We start from the raw sequence: 20,463 nt of genomic DNA on the forward strand, positions 1-20,463 counted from the left end.
AATATCGCACTCCTCCTGGTGTCCAAAGCGTCACAGCCGGTTACAACTTTGTAGTGATGTTCAGCTCGCATACAGGGCTGCTAATCAGGAAAAAACGGGAAGGCGATAGTACAGAGCGCTGAACTTTCAACGTTCCTCCAACTTTCCTCCATGACAAAAAGTACTCCGTTGTTAGAGCTTTTTCCTGTTACTTAACGAAGAAGCTCATTACGAGGCGCAATGATGAAGTTCCATGATTTTAATGTCTGTGGTTTGTTTGATATATGCTAACAATAAAGCGCTGATTTTGTTTTAGTGCTGTTATTGGACAGAAGAGTAAAACGCGGCGGAATGGACCATGGCTGATCGTTACCGACAGGTGTATTTTTAGTTCTAGACTACTTAATGCTAGTAATCGTGGTTGTCACGCGCAGAATACCAGTGATGGCGTTTATAGACAGACTTTTCCTAAGTGATAACGCTGATGTACATACGTACTTGTGCTCAGTTAAAATTTACTACCGCCAGTGCAAGACTTGCGGCACCCCTGAGATAAGCAAGTGGCTCCTTGTAACTTTTTATGCATCTGGAGCATCATATCCGCCATGCAGCATTCTTGTCGCCCTAACTGCGCCTACTGAAGGAAAAAGGCGCCTCCCATAATCCCTAAAGTCCGACTTTCCCGCGAGTGGATCTGCGCGTGCGCAAGATGCTAACGGCGCACGATGGAACCAATCTGGACGGCGTTGCTTCGCGCTACTAGGGGACACAGGGTTAGTTATACGGGATTTAATGGCGCAAAAGCAACTGCGGCTATGATGCGCCGGAACACATAGAAAACGACCATGGTTGCCTGCGGGGCCTCTTCCGATATTGTTAATATCCTAGCGATTGCGTCGTCTGCGACGACTTTGTCCCCGAAAACTTGTTACCCTCATCAGCCCACCTAATTTCTTCCTGCCCCTGTTTCGCGTGCGTTGTCTCGGAATGTATTCGGTTACGCTAAGGAGCTATTATGTTCCTTCTGTATTGCATGCCCTTTCAGAGATGTTATAAGCTCCCCATCGGACGTCTGAAAAGCAAACTGTGGCTTTTGACTAGGCTGCTATCTAAAGGCCAGGCTCGACGAGCGCATCTGTGCCTAGCGAGACGACGTGGCAGATAGTGTACATAATCCCACGAACGAAAGAAAATACAGTGGTCTGCGCTGTTCTAACCCACTGACGCGCTACCAGCCAAAATAGCTATGGTTGAGGCGGTCGAAACTGGTAACTACAAGTCGTTTGGCTTCGCATCAGGGGACCCGATTCCTGCTTGGTGAGATGAATCGAGCGAATTGGAAAACGAAGCTTGACTTCCTTACGGTTTCCGGGTTTGTAGCCAGAAAACAGCGAAGGGTTCCTTCTCCACTCTCCCCTCGTCGTGGACATTGTTGGGCGTTCGAATGAGGTTGTATTTACCGACTGGCGCAAGTATTTGGGGTACGCTTCCCCATCGTGCTGTGGCCTTTGACGGCATCTTCACTTGGCAATCAATGAGGCGTCTGCTTATCGCGGTTCGGCCGGGGCTGGTTGCTGTGCGATGTGCGTATCGCTGAATCAGGAGTTTGCCTACGAGTCACGCGTGACTGCTCTGTCTGCGTAAGGGAACGCTTTCGGAACGGGTCCCTCCCGTGGACGGCCTTTATCACCCGATGTAACATTTGATACCTCGATCTCGAGAGCGCGTGCCTGTAGGTTGCCGCTGACGGAGGCACTGGTCGCGAAACAAAGCATTCCCCGCGGTCACCGCCGTGAGGGTCCGTTCCGCTAGATAGTCGTCTTTCGATGCTACAGGTAGTCATTTCCCTGGCGGATGGACGCGAGAGGGCCCGGCGTGGACCAGTAGCTAGACCGGAAGCGGGCGCAGCTCCCGCGCTTCACCTGGCTTCACCGGCGGCGCAGTCGTTGGCGCTTATTTTCGAGGTCGCGCGTCGCGCTTGCAGATGCCGGCTGTACGAGCAGCAGCGGGCTGCTCCACTGACACCACGTGGCGCCGCCGCTGGTGTGGCCGGCTTCTTCCTGTTCCGCGAGCCGAAGCCGAGATACGAAGTCGCTGTCGTCGTCGCTGACCTTCCGTCCTTGTTGAGCCAACTTCCTGCACCTTTCCGCGCACCCGCAGGCCATCCACTGTTAGTCGCCGCTCCTCGCAGCGTGTGGAAGATTACCTGCAGCCAAACGCGGACGTATATACTCCCGCCGTGGAAGTAGCCCCTCTCTCGGGCATTGCTCAGCTGCCCTAGTTCCCGTTCCTCTGCATCAACCTGCTGGAATTTTTCGAGGAATCGCAGCCTGGTGGCCTATTTCGAGAAAAATCATTTTTTTTCCCCGTAGCTTGAAAAACCATACGGCATACAGCGATGCCCGGAATACACTACGACGATGAGCATGGCGCACGGCCGAGGAAGTTGGGGTCGAGCCGCACTAGTTTAACTCAACGTAATGAACCATAATGCAATGTATTTGTTCGTAGGTAATGAAAGGAGTGTTTGCAGAGGCGCGCAATTATGCGCCGCCCTTTCCGGCCTAATATATTACTAATAATAAGAGAATATTGCCTACGAGCTGGTCAGAAGGCACCGTTTCGGCTGTGGTGGCTGCTGGCGCTCACATGGGCTATACGAATCGTTCCCAAGTAACTCACAGGGCAGAGAAATAGAACAGAGAAATAGAACACTTTAATTCCCTACACAAAGCAAGTGGCTCGAACCTATAGCTGTGCACTGCAGACGATGAGAACGCACGGGCAACCCTTTGCTCCATCAAACTTCTGTTATTTTCAAACATAAAGATACGACAGTAAGAGAGTTAGTAGAAGTGTATCGCATGCATAAGGGAGATTCTGCGTGCGTTAGCAAACCATCGTTGTCACTGGTTAGACGTGAATATGCTCTTCTTGATAGCATGTTTTCGAAACACAGCGTTACTATGTACCATTTTTTTTTTCGGTGCTTTTCATTTCGCGTCAAAATGTATAAATTCATGTTTGTGTAATAAACCTTGAGTTGAAAGCCAGCGCTCGTGTTGTTGTGCTTGTTCCGTCTTTTTCCCTTTCGCGTTGTTTTATTATGGATAAAAACCAATAAATAATTTGTAACACTCAGTACATGGTCCCTACATCCATAATCTGTATCACATAAGTACGGCATCACTATGGACACCACTTCCGGCTTGAGCAAATCCGCGACCAAATTCTCAAAGTTGTTGACGCATCACGACTGCTGCGGTCAGGGGAGCGAAATATTTACGAATTCTCACGTCTTAACGTGAGAACACCTTTGAGAATCCGGCAGATGGTCTGCCGGTGTCAGCTGTGTGCCTTATACCATACCTCTCCGAGTGATTATTTGTGGGGCCTTAATGAGGCAGTGGTCTTAGTAAAAACATCGCTGGGGCTGGCCAAGAACGCCGCAAGGAAGCTAGATGTTCGCATACCAATGCCGTAATTGATAACGGAAGATATATAATTTTGAAGAAGATATGGCGCCAAGCTTGGAGAATACGAAGTTCCGTGTGCTCACTCCAACATGGCTGTAAGGAGCACGGTCGCAGCGGAAATATCGCGAAATGTAAACGCTTTTTAGCAACAAAATTGAAAAATAATGGAAAACAATTAAAATGCTACAAAGGCGGCGCTCGACATTACGTATGTTTACAGGCGCAATGTATTTTCTTTAACGCTTTTTGCACAAATAGACGGAACCTCTGAACATAAATACAACTGTTCCACTGCAAAAAGCGCTGAGAGCTTTTAAAGTTAAGGCATGTCTCAATATATTTTTTTTTTTTTTTAGCCGTACATAAGCGAAGCTTCCGTTCAACGTCGACCTTTCAACTTTGATTCTTGTGCGAAGTGCCTAGTTGTAGGTAGTTCGCTTCACGGTCGCTCTCCAACTTTCGCCGGAGGAGAGTGATCGCCACACCACGAAGTGCGCGCCAAGATGTGTTATGTAGGCTTTCCGAGTGCTGCCTTCCTGCGGAATGGCGGTCGTTGGGAGAGGCGCAAGTTTTTTTTCTGGAGCCGTGAAAAGATAGCGCATGTCGTCTTCCAAAATTTCGCGTGCCGTTGCATTTGGAATACGCGGTTCAAGGTTGGCACCGAGCAGAGAGTGCATGCCAAAAGCTCGTCATTAACGCCTTATCGATTTAATTAATCTACAATTCCCTGCTATCGGTCGATCGCACCCACGCATAAATAAAAATGTCAGCCTTTCTGGCTCGCGCACTCCTTACTGGCCAAATGGAGCAAGAGATAATTTTCTTTGGAGAAGGAGAGGTGAAACACAGGCTCTCACTTAATCCTGACACCCTAAGACCGTACGCAAGCCACGGTTGTTCTTACGCTAGGTTCCACGCGCGCTTATATAATATAACCGGCTTTTCCTGGTTGCACCTCTCGCCCTACGCACGGTATGGGCCATTAAGGACCACGCACCTCGACTTTTTTTATTTTCTTCTCCCCTCCCCGTCCCCTTCCCCTGCATGTTCACTTTTACTCCCCGTCTGACCGAAAGTGGCTCGCACTTACGAACCGCGAAAGCACTTGCCGCCATTACTTCGTGCTGGAACGGAGAGAGAAATGCGCGGTCACGTGTTGATAGCTTAGTGGCGTGTTCGCATAGTTTCCCAGGTGCGCTGCTCTAGTTCCGAGTGGGAGCCGCCGGAGCCGGATGCAACGAGCGTTAACGCAACTGGCTCTGCGACCAGGAAGCTCCCACCGGAACCAGTCTGGAGTGCGGTTCCCCTCTGGAGTGGTGCGGCGGCGACCGAGAAGAAGGAGAAAGTGCTCAATAATCTCGGAACCCGGCCGCTGATCTTTGCCCGCGCAGTTTACGATTGTGGGTAGGCGGCTTCGTAATGCGCGCGACTACGAGAGCGAACGTTGCAGATGGGTCGCAATCTGATATTTATGCTGCTCAGCGCAGCCGTTATTTTAGTTGGGCGTCATAGGTGCGCGGAGCAGGTTTTTGCTTGCTGAAATTCGTTACCTCCTGCCGACGGCGCATGTGCGGGTTATTTTGAGCTAACATTGTGGCTGTCGTATGCATTATCCACGCCGGCTTGCGCAGCAACTCTACGCAGTTATAACTAGGACGATTGACTCAAAAAAGCCGAGGTGGTCAGCTTGTGCCACATTGAAATGGGCTGCTATAGAACCGAAGAAAAGTAGATTTGAGTTAAGAATAGCAAAGCCGACACACTCAATTGGAAACAAAATAGCTGCTTCCCGCTCCCCACCTCCTTGTAGCCCTTCACCATTACCGTACTATCTCTTCAACTCTGACTAGTGTGTGAGGTCTCTGGTGGCGGTCTTTGCCCGGCAGTGATCACTTCCCGCTTTGTGCCAAATAAATAATGTTCCTCAAAAGTCTGGAAATTGGAGAGCTACACTGAGGGGCTTCGCTCAGATTGCACACTCTCGTTGTTGCAGCATGATTTCTGACTGTTAGTGAACGAAGGAATGCGGCGATCGATTTGCAATTGCTATTGCTCGCTTTCTAACACTATACATGCAGTAATGTGTCATATCGCGGTAGCCTATTCTGCGTTGGTCGATTCTGCCCAACTCTATTTAAAGGAGTATTGGCACCAAATCTTGGATAGCGGTTTTTTTTTTTTTTTTTTTTTTTTTGCAATGATGCGTGAGACGTTAGTATGAGTGGGCCCGGCATTGCAGTTTCTTTAGTGCTTATTAAGTGCTGGGATAAAAAACAAAGACGCAGCGTACGTACACAGACATAAACTTTAGTTCATGTTTAGAGCATATCACACATAGCGTCTTTGTTTCTTGTCCTTTGTCGTCGGTGCACACAAGAGAAAACACGTTTCCAGACCATGAACTCACCAAACTGCCCAATTGTACGTGTTGAATGGACAATCACGTGGTATTGGCCTGTATCCGAATAAGAGATCATTGCTGATTTCTTTTTCTCTCGGGCAGTTTAGATTACGGTTTCAACAGGCTAGGACTAGCGATGGTATCACATGAAAGTTTTGTTCATAACAGTTGCTCCGTCGGCCTAATTTCCTTGAACGCTTAAGTAGGACCTTCTCGAAAGTCAGACTGGCAAGAATGAAGAAGAAGAAGAGAGAGAGAGAGAGAAACAACTTTATTTGCTCGAGCTAAATACGCGTCTGCTTAGACGCCGTCGATGGGAGTGGTTCCCTCTTCACGGGACCCATATGCATCCCTGGCCGCCTGGCCCCTGGAGATCAGGATGAGCTGGTCTTCTACGGCGGGGCTGGTTAGCAAGGTCTCCCATCGCTCGGTAAGGGAGGATGAGGGATGGGGTGGTGGGAAGCAGCTAGTGTATCGCTGTTTCTTTATATCCTCACGCAACTTATACCGAACTTTACCGTCGCAGCCATCGCTGTGCTGATGAAACCAAAAGCGCAACTGTATGGAGATAAACGTTCAATAATAAATTATTTTGCGGCCGCAGGTAATTGCAAAGTGTTGATAAATACATACTAAATGTTATTCGTGTCATATGCAAACAACACGCAACCAGAATTTGGTACCTGTACTCCTCTAAGGGCGCTGTGCTATGCTGCGGCGCTCGAGCGCTGGCAGCTTATATATGTGTCCTGTCAAATTGCGTCTGTTCGCTTCCGAGTGAAATTCGAGAAGAGTTATTTTGCAGTATTGTTTCCAAGTGCCCCACTCTTTCTCATGATCGCGGTCTCGGTCGCAGTGGCCGACGCGAGCGGCAAATTGCCCATGGGCGTCATGACGGGCTCACTGGCGACTCTCGGCTCATTCGACCAGTGCCTCTCGGTGCGGCACGACGAAGGAGACGGAGACCCGATCGTGGGAAGGTACTGCACGCTCAACATCCAGTTCCCAGGGCTGCCTCGGCCCTTCAAGAATTCCTCGGAGCTCATCAAGGACCCCGAGTCGGTGAGCCTCAGAGACGCGAGTGTGGCGCCACCTTTGCGGAAAAAAAAAAAAGAGGCAATTCATATCGCAGACAGAACTATGCGTGCCACACGCTTCGTTTATTTTAACCAGTTACTGAGCGCGCAAAGCTTGACATGCAGTCGTTACTCTCGTCTTATCTGTGGTAAATTTAGGAACAAAGATTGTAGCGTGATCTCTTTGAAAATACGAAGAAATAGAAACAATTTTGAGGAAAAAATTTCGAGTCAGATTCACGAAGCTGCACGCCTGGCATCCGAACGCTGGTTAGTCATGAAAACTGACGAGGTGAGGGTTAAGACGTCTCCGGTGATGAGCTTGATCACTGACCGATCGCGGTGGCGCTGAGACGCTAGCTAATTAACCACCCAGTGATATTTGAAGAGAGTTATTTATATTCACCAACAACAGGCCGAATACACCATCAAACATCGCTGTGAATATGTGCCCAGAATCGTGTATGACGACGGCCAATGTTATGCATAACTAACTGATTTTACTACCAAGGACGATCGAATCGCCCCTTAAGCGTGCTTTCGTTTCTGCCTTCTTCCCGATTTCCACAGTTCATGCACTGGGTCTACAACTACGGAAAATGGATCAAGTACTTCCCTATCAGGATCGGTGTCTGTCTACCGTCGCATTGCGAGAAGGAGGACTTGGAAAAGCTCGGCAGGCACGGTACAGTGCACAGTGTGACGTGTGCATGAATTTTAAGCTAAGTAAAGGTTTGGTTTCAGCGAGCGCCAAGTGGTATTTGTCCTGTTGAATATGCACAAATACAGACACAAATGCTTAGTTAGCATTTTAATAATGTCATTCCGACCTCGTTAAAATGATGTCTGATTTCCGACCGGCACTGAGCGGACACTGAGGGAAACTGAAATTGGCCTCGGTTGAGATATTGCCGCACTTAAAAAAAAAAAAAAAAAAAAAGAAAGGACAACTTTAATAGCGCCCGGATATATCGACTGCGAATATTCCAAACATTGAATATACTCAACACATAGATTACCTCCTTCAGATTGCTGTGTATAAGTACGGGAAAATCGTTCTTTACATCGAACTAAATTTCGCCGGTCGTTCGATATATCGAACTGCATGTCGCGGTACTGCAAACGGGGCTTCTCCTGACGGCCCTTTACGACCACTTTCCGCCCCCGGAGACAGGTCGGTTACGCTCCCTTTTGCACCTGCTAACAGTGTTGGCGCTGTGAAACATCACGACTAGGGGAACGCAAGGTGTGTTTCAGAGTAGTCTTCGGTATCTGTGCGCAGTTTTCCACGCCACGTCGCTGTCATGCGGCAAATTTGCTCATCGCGCTAAGTCTAGCGGCTGCCCAGCTCCCCTGGCGTATTTCGCAGCCAAAGACATTGCGGAAACAAACTCAACCTTAGTTTTATAGAGAGACTCTCATTATTTTATTTATAGTGTACGGTTGACAGGACTAGGCATCTTATTATAGTCAGTGGCCAGTTTCGAAGCACCGTTTGTATCGGCTTCAATGCAAAGCAAGTTAGACCTATAATAGCAACGCCTAGCGAGCAGTGCGCTGCCAGTACGCCGTCGGGTGGCGCGTTGCTTTAAGAAGCGCGCCACTAAGCGTGAGTGCCATTTATTCTTGTTTCTAGGTTACAGAGCCGCTCATATAATGCAATCTTTCTCTCCTTTAACATGTAAAACTATTTCGCGATCCCCTTTGAGTTCGACATATCTGGGGTCTACTGTATTTTTACTGAAGACGCTTAGCAAAAACGGCGCCTTTCTGAGCCGAACCTAAATGCATCCGAAAAGAGCCAAAGAACAATTTTTATTTAAAAAAAGAAAAATGTGTAAGAAGAGTGCAAAAAGGTGTAAGCAGAGTCCCTTTGAGCAAGTTTCGACCATCGTGGCATGTCGGGGCATATAGTGACACTTATGTTTCAATTTTTTGTTTTTTATCATTGTTTCTTTTAGACCAATACCACTTCATTCCTCCTTCCCGTTGTTATCGCCCCTAATATTTGAAAGGTTAAACGTAATGGACTAGGAAAGTTACCTTTACCACAATTATTTGGTGAATTAAGCAAAAATGGTGACCAAGAAAATGAGAATGTTTGCACATTTGTGCGGGCTTTTTTTTTTTTTTTATCCCTTTCGCGTGCAGTTGTGAAGCGGGCCAGGATGAAGTCTTGGGTTGGAACTTGTGAAGTGGACCATCCCAAAACGGTCAACACCATACAGCTCGTCGTGCTGTGAGTATATGCGCAGGCAGATCTTCTCTTTGCGTGAACTGCAGTCAAGTCAGAGCCTAGAACACAAGGAAGACCTGATTTTCTTGTTTTCTCTTTGAGAAAATTTAAAGTTCTGGCGGTGCTGTATAAATTATTCACAATTAACGAAGTGAAATGAACTAATCAGGTATCTATGTCTTAACGGGTAATGTTATATTAAGGCTGTCAGAGAGTTTTTAAAATTTGTTAAATGACCTTCAGTTTCACAATATTGCTTCATAAAATCAAAAATGAAGAAGGAGATTAATGCGTTGTTGCCAATTAATCGTGCAATTATCAATGTCTATCAAGCACGTAATGTTTGCTTTTCTGTAGAACACATCTGCAAAGCCCGTGACCACCTGTCTGCCGCAGAATATAAAGTGAGAATTCGTTAACCGTAAAAAATCCCTCGATATATACCTTGGAATGTTGAAATAATTTTCCTAAACAGTTTAACGAAGAACTCCCGTATCTGTTATGCGCACGAGTCTTAATTTTTTTCGCCCGCTGTTAAAATCATTCTCCATAGCAAAATTCAGCCAGCCTCTACATTTCCTTATACTCACGGTTATGCAAACTGGGTTATTAATTATAACACATTTGGCAGCACGTCCGAATGAAGTGCTTTATTTTTCTTCAATATTTTAGCAACAAAGCGGTTCAACCTTATTGATTCAAAATGAAAACATGATGTTCTTTATGCCATAAGTGTAGTTGCCTTAGGTATAATGCATATCAGTTAATAAAATAAATGCCAACTCTTCCAATGTTTTTAGAAGCTGAAGGACAAAGCAAACCTAAAGGTTTAGTAGAGGGATCAGTCCCAATAAATTGTAACTTCCTTTTTAAGCATGCATTTGGTACACATTACCCCGAGATGACTACACGACGCCAACATGATGCCGAAGCCCGGCCTTGGAAATGTGTAACTCCACTAATTTCCTGAAACCGCATTTTTGTCTGACTATGCTACTTGCATTAAATTAAAAAAAAAATAAAAAAATCAGAAAGTAGCGTGTTTTGAAAAAGCATTGTCATTCATTGAGCTGGACTCTAGAGCCGCGCATGATGCATTACAATGAAGTCGCATATCGCTGGACATATGAGATTAAAAAAAAAAAAAAAAACAAGGAATAACTAGCATGCACCTCAACGCATCTGCACGTCAACAGCTATAATCAAAGACCTTAAACTTTGCATGAATCCTTCTAAGCAAACAAATATTTCTCATATTTACGAGCTAAATCGAAGTTAAAAGTTACAGCTAAATCGAACGGCTTGGCTTAGCTAACCGCGGTGGACAGTAAGGTCGAGTAGAGAGCCCGAATAGATTAACAATTGCCTCGAAGTTGCAGCAGTATATTTATGGTGTGCTTTTATTTCACCTTGCAAGCAGTCCGGTTATGGAAGAGACGACATTTACTGTTTAAGGCATTCGCCACGTATACCAAAGGGGTCATTCGCATCGCTTTCCATGCTTTCTGCGCACTCCGAATATCCTTGTCAGCTGAGCAGCGTCCCCCTTCCTACCGCAGGAGCATCATGGGAGTTCTGGCCGTGTGCGTGGGCTTGGGCACTCTGGTGGATCGTTTCTCTGGACCTCGAGACGAGTCCAAGAAGCTGCGTGGGGACGAAACGCCTTTGGGTAAGGGTAACTAGGAAGACAATATCGACCTCCCGAACACCATGCCGGAGGTCAACCGCGGTGTTGTCATGCTGCTTGTTTTTTGCTAAAGCTTGGTTGTAAACGAGACATAGCAAATAATTTATGCAAGTGTCAAAAGTCAGCCTCTTCTGCGGCAAGAAACGGAAGAAATCAGCTTGTATAATATTCCCTTGAGTTGCATATCAAGCTGTTGTGACAATTCGGCGTTACATGTGGTAAAGCCGGCAACTAATATTTGAAGAAGTATAATTTACAGACCTGCAAGGTTGTGCTATGCAATTAACCGTCAAAGTGGCTAACCGACCGAAGGACGCACTGTTAACACACCTCGATGATCTCGCAGAGTTCGCTCGGGAGCTGGCTCTGTCGTTCTCCTTCCTGGCAAATACTCGGAAGCTGCTTCAGCCGCCGCGCCGAAACTCTAGCCTGGGTGTGCTGCATGGTGTCCGCGTAGTGTCTTGCCTCTGGATCATACTTGGGCACACGTACTTCCTGGGCGACATCACCACCTTCGTGCGCTTCAGTGAGTACAAGCTTGATCCGAGCTGAGTGATATAGATCAACAATCCTAGCATACCAATACTCACAATTTTCCTAATTTTCATAGTTTCACATGTCGGCTGATGCTTTCAGTCCTCATTGCCTCGTCACCGTGCCCGCGTTTTTGGCGCTTAGAAATATTCATGTAAGATTAACCATGCAAAATATATATACGTAAACTTTGTGTGGAAAGTTCAAGCGGCGTGCCCTCTTGTAAACAGAGTGACATCTCACAGCACTTTATGCTGCATGATAATTAAAAACTAAATTAATCTTAAATTAAATAAACGATAAAAATTCAAAGGTGTGCACAAGAAGCTTGCCAGAAAGTTGCAAGCTGCTGCCTGGTTTGAGGTATTTTACACTGCAACGGTGCCTTATATACTTTGCATACATGCGTACATACATACATACATACATACATACATACATACATACATACATACATACATACATACATACATACATACATACATACATACATACATACATACATACATACATACATACATACATACATACATACATACATACATACATACATACATGCATACATGCATACATACATGCATACATACATGCATACATGCATACATACATGCATACATACATGCATACATGCATACATACATGCATACATACATGCATACATACATACATACATACATGCATACATACATACATACATGCATACATACATACATACATACATACATACATACATACATACATACATGCATACATACATGCATACATGCATACATACATGCATACATACATGCATACATACATGCATACATACATGCATACATGCATACATGCATACATGCATACATGCATACATACATACATGCATACATACATACATGCATACATACATACATGCATACATACATACATACATACATACATACATACATACATACATACATACATACATACATACATACATACATACATACATACATACATACATACATACATACATACATACATACATACATACATACATACATACATACATACATACATACATACATACATACATACATACATACATGCATACATACATACATACATACATACATACATACATACATACATACATACATACATACATACATACATACATACATACATACATACATACATACATACATACATACATACATACATACAGTGCAAATGGCACAATCGCAGGGAAAAGATTTGCGTATTGCGCACTGCAGCACTCACATTACATCAATGGGTCACTGTCACCCCAGAATAACGAAGTGCCCATGACTTTGTTATAACGCGAAAGCATTTCTAGGCTCATGAGAAGCTTGGACACTCATCATCAAATAGCCTGTCATCAGAGCCTGCGGGTAGAGAGTGTCCGCACAAATCGGCATAGAAGAAATCGTGTCACCGCCAGGAATCGAACCGCGGTCCTTCCATTCCCTAGCTGAGCGCGTAAATCATGCACTAATCTACGTCGACATCATGAGAACGATTTCGTAATTCTCCTTTTCTAGCTAAACGACGCCGGATGGCGCTAAGGGAAAGGATAACAGCAGCAGAGAGTAAAAAAAAAATTATTAAAATGAACAAGTTTCAGAAAGCGGTTCACAAGTGCACAGGTTATGGAGGGTAACGGATGTGTGTCGAAATCTGCGCTTGGAAAACTCAAAAAAAAAAAAAAAAAGACATATTTAGTTCGCGCTTACAGAGACGCGTGGCACCATCTAGCGAGGTTTATACAAAGCGCAACAGCACAGCAATCTTTTGCGGCTCTTGCCAGAGAGCAGCAAATCAGCCTCGAGCCTCGAAATAGCCTTCATTTGTAGCGCAAAACTCGCTAGAAACTGCAAATGCATTCAGAAACGAACATGCAGCAGCATAATCTGCAGCAGTAAGAAAAATGCTTTCGCATTACTGCACATAAGCAGACTTCAGTGAACCCCTAGAACTTTTACTTCAAAGTTTGTCATCACCTATTTACGGCTATTTACGGTCATGAGAATCAGTCAACGCCATTGGCAGTAGGGGATCCTTTGAAGGAAAAAGGACGCTTTATTCGTGATTTGTATTCTGTCATGGTCACAGAAGGTCGAGTATTTGAGAAGACGAATATTATTTGGCGCCAGTTTCTCTGTCTTCTCTTGCTTGGGAACGACGCTATTTCAACCATTCTAAACAGTGGGTTGTATGGGCTGACACAATAATAGTAGTTGTGACATAAACTACAGTAGCTAATCGCCTCGTACAAAGCTTGGATCAGAAAGACGAGCTATGCAAATGACGCGTGGCGCTGTATACTTAGGGTCGACTTGCATACCTCTGACGGGAAGACGAATAGCCTCCTCCATGGCAACGAACGAGTTATGGGTAACCTATAAAATCATGTTACCCATGTGGTGCTTGGTGTGTTGCGGAAGACAAGACGGGGAGAACGTGGGAAGAACATCAAAAGCACTCGTGAGGGATTGCATAAACGCTCATGGTGTACGTAGGTTGGTTTGACGTGAAGAAACTACGTCGCAAGAATATGGAAAATTACACTGTGCTTACGACGCAACAAGAGATGAGACGACACGGCGCTCCTGGTGGTGAACGTTAACCTTATAGGTATGGCCGTAATGTCACGGTAGCATGGTCCTCTGACTGAAGGCGACAACATTGGCAAGATGTTGCCGACGGCAGCTACAAAAAGCTTTTGAAAGTACAGTGGCATCGAATACTAGGCCCTTCATCGACAAATAAAACTTGCTGGTGTGGGGCGGCTTTTACTCCCTTAATCGCCTGCTTTGTTTTCAGAAACGATGCCCTTTATTTCGCAAAATTTCTCGATAAGACTGCTTTGCTGTTATTGTGACCATGTGCACTGTTTATTGTGCAAGACAACTTTTATATCCACTCATCCCCTTCCCCCAGTGTAGGGTAGCAAACCGGTTGCTTTTACTGGTTAACCTCCCTGCCTTTCCTCCTCCTCTTCCTCCTCCTTCCTCCTCCTAGCAAAATTGTAGTTTGCGCGGTTAATTTTACTCAGCCCGTGCATGTGCTTCCTGGTGTACGTTCTGTGGCCCATTTTTCACGTTCATATACTCGATGTGCCTCGCGACTCTGTGTAATGAAATGAGAGGCGCAAATTCTTCCGCAAGATTCGTATATCTCAAGTTTAGACATCGCGTTGTAATAATTTTGTAATTACCAAAAAATAGACGCCAGGAGTCAAACTCGTTGAACATTTTCTATTGGTATCCTTAATCATGGCTGCCACTCAAAGACTGCTAAAGCTACGGTTCTTTTAGAGTCTTGTATGCTGTTGACATCACGAAGGGCGACCAAGCGCTAGATTTATTTTTATGTTGTGAAGTTTAAATGGCCTCGTCTTAAAACATCTGACAACACAAAGATTAAAACTGGCATAGCATGTTAGAAAAAAAAAATGAAGCTGTTGCTCCTGGCAAACACAGCACATCTACTAATGGGCTAGAGCAGTCTATTATTCCATAAGAAACTTGACGAGACTTTCTTCGCTAATTCTGACGTGAATAACGTTGTCATAATTAGCAGAACACGTAGTAACGACTCAGGGCATGGAGGTTTAGTGCCCTTCGTAGTGGAGGCCTCCGGTTGTCTGTAGACTGCCTGGCAGTCTTTGGAGTGCCCTGGACTTAAAAAAAAAAAGAGGGGGGGGGGGGGCAGTAACTGTTACAGAAACGCCCCTCGATGGAACAGCTCGAAGTTGCATATTCTTTCTGACATGGTTTCTTGCATGAGCTATTAGCTTTCAACTGTCTATGCAAAAAAAAAAAAGAAATCTGCAGTTAGTACCAGCCAGTTCCGATAGGAGTAATATTCTTCATTTCTTGCTTGTCTTTCAGAGAGATTAAAAACTCTGGAGGAACTAAACACTGATGTTCCTTTCACGGCCATTGAAAATTTTCTCCCTGTCGACACGTTCTTCTTCATCAGGTATGTTAGCAGTTTATTCTATAGCAATTACGACGCGAATGTTAGAAACAATACGATTTCTTTCACTGGAATAACAATTAACAATTAGGTTTATTTTTCCACCTGCAGTGGCCTACTAATCGTCTACTCCAACTGGCCGAGAATGGAAAAAAAGAAAGGAAAACTCAACGTCTTGTCATCGCTCTTCCAAAGGTTCTGGAGGTAAGGCAACGGAATTATATATATATATATATATAACATAACATAACATAACATAACGGTTATGTGAAAGGCCCTCCACCATTGTGAGTGTCTCTTGTATGTCCTTCATGTCCCCACAAGCGGCGATTGTCTTTTTGGTTAACTGTTCCCTCGAACGCAAAGGAGCCATTTCAATTTTGTAGAAAATATCGCGTTTACCGCAATAGCTAATTTCAAGCAACCATACCATGCTTTCCCCTCATTTCATGCGTAATACTGTCCTCTACGCAGGACACATCGTCTTGATCTCCAACCTGCAGCATAATAACGACTAGCCTTTCAATCAAATAGACACACAGAGTCAACCTCGATTCACGCTAAATTTCATGTCTCACATTCAATTCCATACAAGATAGCAATTCAGGAACGGCTCTGGACCGTCATATACAACGCGCAAATTACGCAACATTTTCGCTCTGCGTTCTGGTGGCGTCTTGTTGAAGTAAGAGTTGTGGCGTCTGTTCTGCTTCAGGATGACACCCTCGTACCTGCTGGTGTTGGGGTCCTTCTCGATCTTGCCTCTGCTGGGATCGGGACCGCTGTGGCATGAGATTATGACTCCGCTGATGAACAACTGCGCGAACTCCTGGTGGAGCAATCTTCTCTACGTCAGCAACTACTTGCCCTACGATAAGATGGTAAGTTCTCCACACTGGTTGCCAATTAAAGGAAAGAAGTGATTTTCATGCAGCAACTGCAACGTTTAATGCTTACTCCTGCAACCAGATGATTCATTTCACATGCGTTTGAACATTGACATAGGAGAGTTGAACCGAAAGCCACATTCAGCGGGGGGAAAAAAAATTATGAAGTATGTTGTGTTCTACAGTGAAACACTGCATGAAATCTAGTTTAAGCATAGTTGTGTTGCCGCTTCTTTCTCTTTCGTTGATTTCGGAGCTTAAGACCTTGTCTTTAAAATCGTACGTCAGTTCTTTACGAGCACTCCACTTTCTTGCGAGGTGTGTATGACTTCCTTCATGCCACCGCAAATATATATATATATATATATATATATATATATATATATATATATATATATTATGTTATCTTTGTTTAAAGGTAAGTTAAGTTAGGTCATATGGAACCCAGCAACAGAACGCATGTGCGTGAACGCTGGAATGTTGAAGCTGCTGTCACATTTGACAGCGAAAGCGCCTGCAAGCTTTTAAGGCCAGCTACCAGAACGAGATCAGCCTTTTTAGGGTACTAGCGTTTCCTGCCGGTATAAAACTTGTCGAAGTAGACTCAGGGGATAGTTAATGTGCATATGAACACGTTTTCAATGTTGTATATAACGAAATAAATGACAACGCCATTTATCAAACGTTTCGGTTATCAGAGCTAAGCAAGCAGTCGAATGTCAAACTAAACCTCCAGTGGCGCAGTTTTTGATGAACATTTCGCTGTTCCGAGCCTTTCTTTGTTCTAACCGACAAACAAACGAAAATGAACAAACGAACGGACGAACTCGTTCACGGACGATTGTTGCGGTTCTTGCGGCAGGTACGCGTTATCACCAGTTGCGCTATTATGAACGAGCAGCGTGATCCAGTCTGGCAATCACAGTGCGACAAGCCGTACTCCTCAAATTTCGCCATCCTTCGACTCTGATTGGCAACCGCCGTCCCACCCCCCGCCCTCAAATGAAAAGGGGATTTCCTTTTTACCACTTCGCCTTTTTTCCGCCGAGGCTTCACACCCCAACGCCGGACACTTTGAGCGATGTCCGGCGTCCTAATTCTAACTTACCAAAAGGCACTTCCACCATTGGGGGTTATGAACTAATTATTCATTTTGTGTGCCGCGAGTTATGTTGCCGCCCTTACTGTGGTACTCTGGGGAGCTTGCATTCAAGCAATAGTGGTTGCCAAGTTGATGTACACCGCGCGCATGCCTAATTATCCGGGCTTACCGCCACCTGCTCCCGCCTGCAACGTTGAAGCTACGTGCTGTGCACATTCCTGGCGCAAGTCAATTTATGTACAAACATCCTATCACCCTCCTATCTCTTCTGTGCTTTGACCGTGTTACACAATGCGTGGATATGAACCGGCCAGAGTACTGTGTATTTGTGACCGTATCTTTTAGGGGAATAATGTAGACCCAAAACATTACCGTTTTTCATCTCTTTGTTCGTTATATAGTTAATCAATCGGGACAGGTTACAAAACAAAAACGACATCTAAGCAGTAGTGTTAAGTACACGACGTAGCCTCATTACAAGGGGCTCGGGAACAGCATCGATGAAGCTATTGCTGTAGTAACGGTTAGTCTTTTCTGCATCAAAGCAACTAGTAAAACTACTAAATTCTTATCAGTGCCAAGAAGAAAAGGTAACCTATTGGAACGTATACTGTAACGTAACTAAACGTAGACAAGTTGATGCAACCTAACCTTAACTTGCGTACTTTCATGTAAGAAGAGTCGCATGCACGTGCAACGCTGCATTGCATGTCTCTGCGAGAGGCGAGCGAATTTGGACCAACCTTTCTCTCGCAGTGTCTTCTGCACACCTGGTTCCAAGCGGTGAACATGCAGTTCTTCGTCTTAGCGCTTCCTCTAATGCTTTTCATCTACAAGTAAGTACCGGACCAGCAACGTGGGCTGCGGCTTGGCACACCGGCTTGGCTTTGTTTGTAAACGAGTGTGGGTACTCGCAAAACTGCGACGTTTTCCGTTGTTCTTTGATGCGGTAATGTCTTTCCTTTTGTTTTCACGGAGCTAAAAATAAGCGCCCATCTATGCTACCACCGTCAGTTTACTTTCTACTTCTTTTTCCCTTGCATTTTTTTATCATGAATCTCTGAAAATTTCGAGTATGAATTTTTTGTTCTGAATTATCATGATGTTTATTCACTTGTTACCACTTAATACAACTGCAGCTGCTAATTATCGCAACCACAGCACTAAAGGTTATAAAGTGAGCTAGTCTAAGCGTTGAAAAAAGAAATTACCTAGTGCGCGTCTGAAGGTTTGTTTGTAGGGTTTAACGTCAAAAATCAACTCACACAATGAGAGACGACGTAGTGGAGGACTTGAGAAATTTCAGTCACCTGGGGTTCTTTAACGCGCATTGACGTCGCACATGACACGGGCGCCTTGCTTTTTGCCTCCATCGAAAAGCAGCCGCCGCGTCCGGGATGATTCGATCCCGCGTCCCTGGGCTCAGTTGTCGAGCGCCCAAACGACTAAGCCACCGAGGCGGGGTTGTTTATTCTGAAGTTCTGAAATGATAAAACGCTTGCAATTTCATATTGAGAAAGCCAACGTATCTGACTTGGTCTTTTAAATAGGACAAGCCAGAATGCGTGATCTTGGGCAGGAATCGCCCATGAGTTAATGATACGGCCCTTAGCAACTTGGCATACGTTTGCTTAAATACGTGCAGACACAGTTTCGCAAAAGCGTACTGTTCAAAAGCTTAGGTAGGGCAAGAAAAATATCAGTAGGTATCACGTAATTACCACGTAAATGATTTTAGAATATGCTGACATACAAATATGACAAACGCCATTGACTTTGGTAATTTCATGTGGGATAGTACATGTTTGTACGAGATTCGTGCACGTTAAAAAACCCTAAACGTTTGCATCAGGAGGACAAAACTAAGCGCGTATAATCCATGCGCAAAAAGCCGACGCTGAGCGCGTTAAAAAAAAAAAAGAAATTCCTCGGTTATCTACGATCTGCCGAAAAGGTTCAGTCCCGCTAACGGAGCGGACATGAGTCGCCTTGTGGTGCTAGAGTGATTGCTGTCATTCGCTGATTCTGAGATTGTAGATGTCGGGGAGTATTTTGCGGTTATCTTGCAGCTCGCGAGAGCAAAACTGCTACCCCACTACGGAAGCGTTGTCCTGGATACGTTTTGTGATGGATAAGGCACCGGTTTCAGCAATTCACAATAAACGCTAACTCCGAGCCCGGTGCGCTGTCGCAGCGCCACTCAGTTGTGCTGAATCCGTTGAGCCGTTATAGGGAACTTTCCCTATTTTGCTCATTCCGGTCATTCGCGCAGGTGGTCAGTTCTCGGCTTGGCACTGGTGGTGGCACTGTGCTTGGCCTCTTGTCTGGCGGTGGGCCTCATCACCTACTTCTTCGACTTGCCACCAGCATTGCTGCTTATGACTTCTGAGTGGAGGTATGCAGGTCAATCCTCCTTATTGCCACCTGCCCCATCCCCTGCCGTCTTGATCACCACTTCTCCGTCGTTTGAAAATTAGTGCCGCGAAGCATCGTGCCTGTTGCAGCCAGTGACCGTATGCAGGCTCCGGATGACGAGCTATATATTTCAATCGAGCTATATATGTCAGTCCGCTGACTTATATGCCAAATGGAATGCAGTATCGTGCGCATATGGATAGTAGTGCAAGCGTTGCGCATGAGGTTAATGTATTTCTCGCACTGCTTATTCTTGCTGTTGGTTTCATTTAAAAAACAGCCAATGTTGTACTACAATGCAGTGATGCGTTCGATGAAGAGGCTACAGTCACTCGCACCTGCGCAAGCGCTTGGGCGACATAGATGTTACCCGTGTATAAAGGCGACATTGTTTAGCCTATGGAGTGCTTCTCGTGCAGTGGCCGATGTGGGCGCACGGACCTTGTTTAGATTCTTCTTTCTCTTGGAATACATTTCCCTGTTTCCCATTGTTCTGGACACAAGCTCAGCATATCGACAAAAAGTGCCATGTTACGAAATGATTCTTCCGTGTCTGGCCTCTATGTCGAACTGGTATGTGGGCAGCCCTTAAAACATAACGAAAAAAATAAAATTAAAAGGATTCAACGCTGCTGAACCAAATATTGAGTGAAAGCATTAGCTGCGGGTTATCGAGCGTTCTTCTTCTTTTCTTTTTCTTCTTC

The 20,463-nt window shown here is 45.2% G+C and overlaps 1 protein-coding gene across 1 annotated transcript in view; it reads left to right on the forward strand.

Moving 5' to 3' along the window:
- Positions 1–20,463, forward strand: part of LOC146202576 (nose resistant to fluoxetine protein 6-like) — a 61,510-nt gene that overhangs the window by 32,362 nt on the left and 8,685 nt on the right. Inside the window, exons 3-12 of the mRNA XM_084584864.1 lie at positions 6,713–6,918; positions 7,503–7,617; positions 9,084–9,171; positions 10,728–10,837; positions 11,202–11,381; positions 15,268–15,358; positions 15,467–15,559; positions 16,071–16,236; positions 18,101–18,180; positions 19,617–19,739. Coding sequence (XP_084440990.1) covers positions 6,713–6,918; positions 7,503–7,617; positions 9,084–9,171; positions 10,728–10,837; positions 11,202–11,381; positions 15,268–15,358; positions 15,467–15,559; positions 16,071–16,236; positions 18,101–18,180; positions 19,617–19,739 — 1,252 coding nt within the window. The remainder of the gene's footprint in view (positions 1–6,712; positions 6,919–7,502; positions 7,618–9,083; positions 9,172–10,727; positions 10,838–11,201; positions 11,382–15,267; positions 15,359–15,466; positions 15,560–16,070; positions 16,237–18,100; positions 18,181–19,616; positions 19,740–20,463) is intronic.

This window comes from Amblyomma maculatum, chromosome 1, assembly GCF_055883805.1.
Source record: "Amblyomma maculatum isolate TAMU_Amacu chromosome 1, ASM5588380v1, whole genome shotgun sequence".
NCBI lineage: Eukaryota > Metazoa > Arthropoda > Arachnida > Ixodida > Ixodidae > Amblyomma > Amblyomma maculatum.